Source organism: Squalius cephalus (genome assembly GCF_949319135.1).
Source record: "Squalius cephalus genome assembly, chromosome: 10".
Classification (NCBI taxonomy): Eukaryota; Metazoa; Chordata; class Actinopteri; order Cypriniformes; family Leuciscidae; genus Squalius; species Squalius cephalus.
The window spans coordinates 36,129,030-36,136,824 of NC_137131.1; the positions used below are offsets into that span (position 1 = coordinate 36,129,030).

General features: G+C 35.8%; 1 protein-coding gene across 1 annotated transcript; it reads right to left on the minus strand.

The window, feature by feature from the left end:
• Positions 1-301: 301 nt before the first annotated feature.
• On the minus strand, positions 302-6,910 carry zswim2 (zinc finger, SWIM-type containing 2). The gene is made up of 10 exons (XM_079884339.1): positions 6,607-6,910; positions 6,453-6,529; positions 5,590-5,630; positions 5,236-5,464; positions 3,769-3,907; positions 3,072-3,184; positions 2,082-2,166; positions 1,782-1,864; positions 1,489-1,666; positions 302-1,262 (listed from the first exon to the last, which is right to left on the minus strand). The coding sequence occupies exons 1-10, from the start codon at positions 6,754-6,756 to the stop codon at positions 621-623; spliced, it is 1,737 nt and encodes a 578-aa protein (XP_079740465.1). The 5' UTR covers positions 6,757-6,910; the 3' UTR covers positions 302-620.
• Positions 6,911-7,795: the final 885 nt, after the last annotated feature.

The window sequence follows — 7,795 nt, forward strand, 5'->3', positions numbered from 1 at the left end:
ATGCATAATTTATTGTTATTACTATGGTAACATGTAACAAGGACACTAAAATAAAGTGTTACCGAATAATGCATTTTATTTGATTTTTTTTTTACTTTTTTCAAATAATAAATATGAGGCAATAATAAAATTATTGTCTCTTATACAATTATAAATGTAAAAATGGCTCATTTTTCAAGTTAGGATTTACTGTATCTGAAATCTTTGGAGATTTGGAGAACCTTTGCAGAGGTCGAGGATTGAAGGATTCTGTAATTCAGTGTCTGTTCAACTAAACACAAGAAATCCAAACATACTTAATCAGAACATTCTTGATTTTATTAAACATTAAGTATAAGGCACTCATGTGGACTATAATATATTAAAAAGCCCATACTAAAACTAAAGCTGTAAAATTAAAAACAGACACCTGAGCCTCCGTCTGGGTGCTTCTGTTTTTAGCCGTAGTTTAATAAAAGCTTTTTAATATTACACATGTGAGCGCTTTGGATTTCTTGCTACCCAGTAGTGCTATTCCTAACACCCATAGAGCAACATACTATCATTATTTTTTAATTGCATACCAATTCACTTTGCTCTTGTTCTCTAATAAGTATAGCTTTGACATGACTGTTTGTCATCTAGAGATGAAGATCCTTCATATCCAGCCTGTCTGGCCTAGGTCTCTGTCTTAAGGGATCTTTCCTCAGTGGTCTGATCCTGCCGTAAGCTGGTGTCATGATAAATGCCCCATTAATGCCCACAATGAGTCTTTGCTGGTCATTCTGTGTTCTGGGCAATGCTGACTGGACATTCAAAGTTAGACTGACTGATGAAGGACTATTTGGAAAGGATACTCTCCTCTCAGCCGGTGCAGCTATGGCTCCTGAAAAGCACCTATGAAGAGAACTCTTTTCTTTTGTATGATTGTGTTTCATGGTGGACGTTCTGGTATATGGTTCTATGTGGGAATTGATGCAGAGGCCCCGAAACCCCTGAGTGAGTGAATCCACTGAGGAAGGACTGCACACAGATGGTTCAGATGTCACTGTTCTCATCAGAGATGGAGCACTACCTTTCTTAACCTGCAAACCAATACCAGGTAGAAAGAACTCAGAGAGCTGTTCATCGGTACGCTTGCTCTGAACATCACTAGATGGAGCCAGAGATCTTTCTGTTCTGCTACTTCGAGGGTTCCATGTAAGAGGATTGTAGATGACATGCCAGTCCAGTGGGCAGCAGTTCGACTTTTGGAGCACTGGATCAATACAGCCAGTATGGAACTGGTTCAGGTTCAGGAAAGAGAGAAAAATATTTGTAAAATTGCACTATGTAAAATTATTTAGCTAATAGTTTGTCTTATTTATAAGAAAGTCATGCGAGTTTGGAAAGACCATGAGTGCGAGTAATTTTGTAGAAAAAAATCAAAGACTTTAAAATGAGTTCCTAATGGCCAGCTTTATCAGCATTCAACCCACCTTAAATGAGCTGAACTTGAAAATGTGTTACCTTGTGTTTGCAGGGAAGGGTTCTGACATGCTGACCCAGTTGAAATCTTGACAGGCAGATTCTACATTGAGCACCTGGATACAGAAATCTGGACTCTTTCCGAACCCTTATCATCGGCAAACTTTTTATTACATAGTTTGGGACTATATCACATGTCACACCAGACATGCTGCTGGAGCTGTAAAGTAAAATAGAGCAATGTGTCTGGATAAATTCATATATATATGCATAGAAATTCGGTTAGCAATTAAAAATAAAAGAACTGAACAGAAGCCATGAATGGGCAGACGAACCTATTACCCATTAAATGGTTTTCCATTTTCTGTGTTTCTTCAGAGTCGTGAGGTCCTGCTGTCTGCCATGGCTGACATCTTTTCTGCACAATTGTAATGAAAAAAGGAAGACTATTTTGTTAACCCGATACTGATTCACGACCTAGGGAGCTAGAGTGCTGATTGAGAAGCACCTGTCTGAAAGTGCCATATGTAAGCTATTTTCTAATAGATGCTACTAATAACTACTTTCTGTAGTTATGAATGGCATCATCATGTTTCACATGTCATGTGAAACACAAACCTTGTACAAAAACTCACCATTCGAACTATGAAGTAATGTTTTGGATGGACTCTTCTCTTAAAGCAGTCCTCACACAGGTGGAAATAACTGCACTCTGTGCACCTGTGAACGAACATCAGACGTAAGACGCTGCATATGACACAGAATCTAGCATTAGACAGAATCAGGATAAATACATTACTGTTCAAAAGGGGAAAAAAAGTAACATTGAAAAGTAACATGAATAAATACTAATACCTTTATTAACCAAGGATGCAGTAAAACTGATCAAAAGTGACAGTAACGACTTTTACATTGATGCAAATCTGATAGAAATATAAAATTCTATTTCAAATGAATCTATTCTTTTGAAGAACTTTTTATTGATCAAAGTATCCTGTAAAAATGAATCACGGTTTGCACAAGAATATTATAATACAAAAATAGGTAACACTTTATTTTAAGGTGACGTAGTGACACGTTACTACATGTACTTGCTATTATAATAACAGTAAATTATTCATAATTACAGGTAACTAACCCAAAACCAAACCTTAAAGTAACTCTATAGTAAGTACATGTAGTTAAATAATATTACTCAGTACTTATTTGACTAAGTACAATGTAACTATATCACCTTAAAAAAAAGTGTAACCCAAGAATGTAATATAACACGAGAATGATTATAATAAAATAATAATAATAAATTAAAATGTTACTTGAGAAAAATACAATGATTTCTGAAGGATCATGTGACACTGAAGACTGGAGTAATGGTTGATAAAAATTCAGATTTCCCATCTGAGAAAATTAATTAAAATTTTAAATATATTAAAAAGAGGACAGTTATTTTAAATGGTAATAATATTTAACATCAATACAGTTTTTAATTGTATTTTTGATCAAATAAATGCATCCTTCTAGCATAATAGACTTCTTTTAAAAACGTTAAAAAAAATCCTACCAACCTCAGTCTTTAGTATTTTAAGTCTGCACTGATTTGTCAATGCTATGTAATGGTTGCCTACTTGAAACATTTGCCGATGATTGGACAGGCCCTGCAGATGTTACACATAACACCCAGATGTTTGTCCAGACAGTCCCTCTCATAGTAGGTTAACAGTTCACCTGCATTTTTCACCTGTCAAAAATAATAGTTAAACCCAAGATGATTTAAGCTTAAAGCTGCAGTCCGTAACTTTTGTGGGTTAAAAAATTATCCAAAATAAATTTTTGACAAGTGCAACAACATTTTTGACAAGTACACATCTGTACACATAAAGGAGGAGTCTAGGCTATTAGGCTATATTGCCTGTGAGGATGTTGGAGGTGGAGATTTATAGCCTTTTCTCACAGCACTTGATATAATTAAACTTATCAATTTGATGGCGGATCCAGAAAGGTTCAAACGACAACTGGAGATTCCCACGTTGTAAAACGCAAAAGACTTCGGACTTCGGAGTGGCTACAGAAAAAAAGAGACTGCAACCGGGCCCATGCGAAAACAAGGATAAATATCGGAAGGGCATTAAATGTAGTAATTTGTAGTATGATGTTGTTAACATTAACAATTTGAGAACAAAGTATAATTTGCATGGGTTGACGTGATATAACTGCGATTGCAGATTTCGAACAGAGATGGTGACAAAGAGGAAAAACTACGGACTGCAGCTTTAAACAATAGATAATGAGTTATTTAAGTGACTGGGTCTTGTAATGATGTACCTGTTCAATTAGCTGCTTAAAAGAGCCGAAGTCTTCTCTACAGAGTGGGCACTTAAGCAGGGCACATGGGTCTCTCTTTGTTTGGTGATCAGCCCATACCTTCATACAGGAAATGTGGATGTTGTTTCCACAGCTGAACCTTTACAATGATGCATAATTATAATGCAACCAGTCACAAACCGCAACATAGAAATTGCGTGTCAGTAAGGATCACTACTAGCTTTTTGGGTTTAAATGGAAAAAATTTTATGCATTTGGCTTTAAAGATGGAAACAATACAATATTTATAATACATTTCTACACTCACCTAAAGGATTATTAGGAACACCTGTTCAATTTCTCATTAATGCAATTATCTAATCAACCAATCACATGGCAGTTGCTTCAATGCATTTAGGGGTGTGGTCCTGGTCAAGACAATCTCCTGAACTCCAAACTGAATGTCAGAATGGGCAATTTTGAGCGTGGCATGGTTGTTGGTGCCAGACGGGCCGGTCTGAGTATTTCACAATCTGCTCAGTTACTGGGATTTTCACGCACAACCATTTCTAGGGTTTACAAAGAATGGTGTGAAAAGGGAAAAACATCCAGTATGCGGCCGTCCTGTGGGCGAAAATGCCTTGTTGATGCTAGAGGTCAGAGGAGAATGGGCCGACTGATTCAAGCTGATAGAAGAGCAACTTTGACTGAAATAACCACTCGTTACAACCGAGGTATGCAGCAAAGCATTTGTGAAGCCACAACACGCACAACCTTGAGGCGGATGGGCTACAACAGCAGAAGACCCCACCGGGTACCACTCATCTCCACTACAAATAGGAAAAAGAGGCTACAATTTGCACGAGCTCACCAAAATTGGACAGTTGAAGCCAATTGGGCATTGTTTAAATGCCACGGCCTACCTGAGCATTGTTTCTGACCATGTCCATCCCTTTATGACCACCATGTACCCATCCTCTGATGGCTACTTCCAGCAGGATAATGCACCATGTCACAAAGCTCGAATCATTTCAAATTGGTTTCTTGAACATGACAATGAGTTCACTGTACTAAAATGGCCCCCACAGTCACCAGATCTCAACCCAATAGAGCATCTTTGGGATGTGGTGGAACGGGAGCTTCGTGCCCTGGATGTGCATCCCACAAATCTCCATCAACTGCAAGATGCTATCCTATCAATATGGGCCAACATTTCTAAAGAATGCTTTCAGCACCTTGTTGAATCAATGCCACGTAGAATTAAGGCAGTTCTGAAGGCGAAAGGGGGTCAAACACAGTATTAGTATTAGTGTTCCTAATAATCCTTTAGGTGAGTGTAGGTTAAAAAATGTATTGATTTCAAAAGTTTCATCAATAAAACATATTTACTTCATAGTACAGTACCATGAAATTCATAAATATATTTAGAAAGTATCCACTTAATTTCCTGAATAATCTTGATTTCTGGATTAAATAAAAACCTCTTACTTGCAATAGGTCACAGGCAATTTTTTCAGAAAAAGTTCTTCTTGACAGATTGGACATATATCATCTTTCTCTACATCTTTCTGTCGGATTCCTCCATCTTCCTCACTAGGCTCAGGACATGAAAGGTCTGCTGAGTTCTCCCTTTCATTAGGGGATGTAGTTTTGGTCACATGAAGCCCTTGCAACAACTCTAGGATTTGTCTCTCCGCAAGGCCGTACTGAAAACAGTCTGAAACAGAACAAGTGACCAGACAGACAGTTATAGCTCAAACATTAATGTACAAGTAGTATGTGCCTTTATGTACAACTGTTTGGAGGATGTTAACACTTTGGGGGAAAAAATGGTCTACTTACATTCGTGATCTCCTGGTAGTCGGAATTTACGCATTAAAATCCTAAAATAAAATGTTGATGTAAGTTAAGGTAAGATTAAGTCTCGACATTCAAACGGTGTATGTGATTCTTCAACAATGAGCACTTTTCTGTCCAAGGGGTTGATTTTTATTAAAACTAACAAATTTAATTTCATATTATGAAGGCCTTTCATGTATAGATGTTTCATGTATTTGTTGTCTCCTTGACTTTCATTTCAAATTCCATAATTTTAAACAATCTGTCGATCTAAATAAACAATAATATACCATTTCAATATGTATTGTGAGAATATTTTTTTTTATTATTATTTTAAATTAAAAGTTATCAAGGAGTCGACAGTGCCAATGAAAAGCATGGTGGATATAAAATATGAGACATGTGATGTGTGATGAAATATGATAAGACATAATGTGTCTGAATATTTGTAATTGTGTCATATTTTTACAAGCAAACAGAATATTATTCATTGTGCACAGAATATTTTTCTAATCAAGCTGTCAAGTTATGCATAGTGTGAAAATATTAGTAATTGTGTGTACATAAGTTACATAAAAGCTAACTGTTCGCTTTAGAAAAACGAAGTTGTTTAAAATGTCATTTCTAGCACAATGCAAACCATAATTTCAGTTATGGTGGAAATGACTGTCACTGTAGTGGAAATGTTTAGGGAATGATACAAATTCTTATGAGATAAAAGTTGGAATTTCTTAGTAAACAAATTAAACTAGCATGTGACCGAATGTGAAAAGTGTGTTTTAACAAATAGTTTACTTTCTAAATGTCCACAGGGTAAAAGTGCCCATTGTTGAAGAAACACTTTTCAACCCCAATCATTTATTTACCAGCAGATGTGTGTGCAAAGATCCTTCTCTTTCTGGAAGGTAGGGCAGGTACACGTGTGTGGATCTCCCAAGCACACCTTAGATATGAAATAACATTATTAAATCGCACAAAATATACTAAAAATGTATGAAACAAAAATCAGTACAAACTTACTTTATAATTTTTGCTACCCCCCTCCTCTTTCAGTAGAAATCCAATCGGTCCAAACTCTTTGAGAATGAAAATAGTAGTGTTCAGTGCTCGATGTTGGTGTGAGGTGATCGCATCACTCACTGCTTTCCTCCACATTGTTTTCCGGAACATTATTAAATCAATTTCGTTGAAAAATGCGCTTATATTATTAGTGAACTTTTTCCATGAATAATTAAGACCTTAGACGTATCATAAATTCGTAATATGAACACGTTGGCTGGCACTCTGAAATTTTTATATTAGAAGCCCGATCTTGAATCCGGTGTTGCTGAGTTGTATCTGATGTTTCTATAGCAACAAGCTACGCTGAATAAACAGTCGATGCTATGTATCACCGCTTGACGGCGATACAAGTCTCTGTGGTCACTGGTCAACTCCAATGGCGCTTAACCTAATATTCTCTGTCATATCTGTTACTCTAGTAAACAAATGGTTTGTAAAGAATAATATGCTGTTTAATCATCATTAGTTTGCAGAGACGCTGTTAAAAGCACACAGTTAGGATTATTGTTGTTATTGTAACAGTTATTGTAAAGCTTATTGTTAAAGGCTGGCCTTTTCCTTCGTACTAACATGCTACACTATAGCTATATATTAGGTGTCTAGTAGCTTATAGTTAACACTTTAACTTTTTGAACATTCTGTTGGATCAGCGATTTTTTCTTTTCTTTTTTTCTTTTTTTTTATAAGGTGATAATGTCATGATCAATTCTACTTGTTGATTAAAGTTAAAATAGTGCATTATTCACTTCAGTAAACATGAAAGAATAGTTGATTTTGATCAAATAGCTTGTCAAATGTATTTAAAGCATTAGCCTGCATGTTAGGGCTGGGTGATATGACACTACATATCATAGCGATGATATAAAGTTTGAATTAATGGAACTTTTTCTAAATCGTTTACATAGATGGGCCTATTTGTGGGGTAAGCAAATATCCGTGCAGGAATATTGGAACGTTGGAAAAAGAAGCACTGATGAATGATGCTCCACAAAAATCTTCAGCTTTTAGTTTTATTGTACATAAAAAATAATAATCAAAAAGCGGTAAATAGTGTCAAATGAATCTAAATAAATTCTAATTTGAAATTTTAGATACACTTTCTAATTTTAATAAACTTATAGAAACAAATAAACGTTACATAAAATAA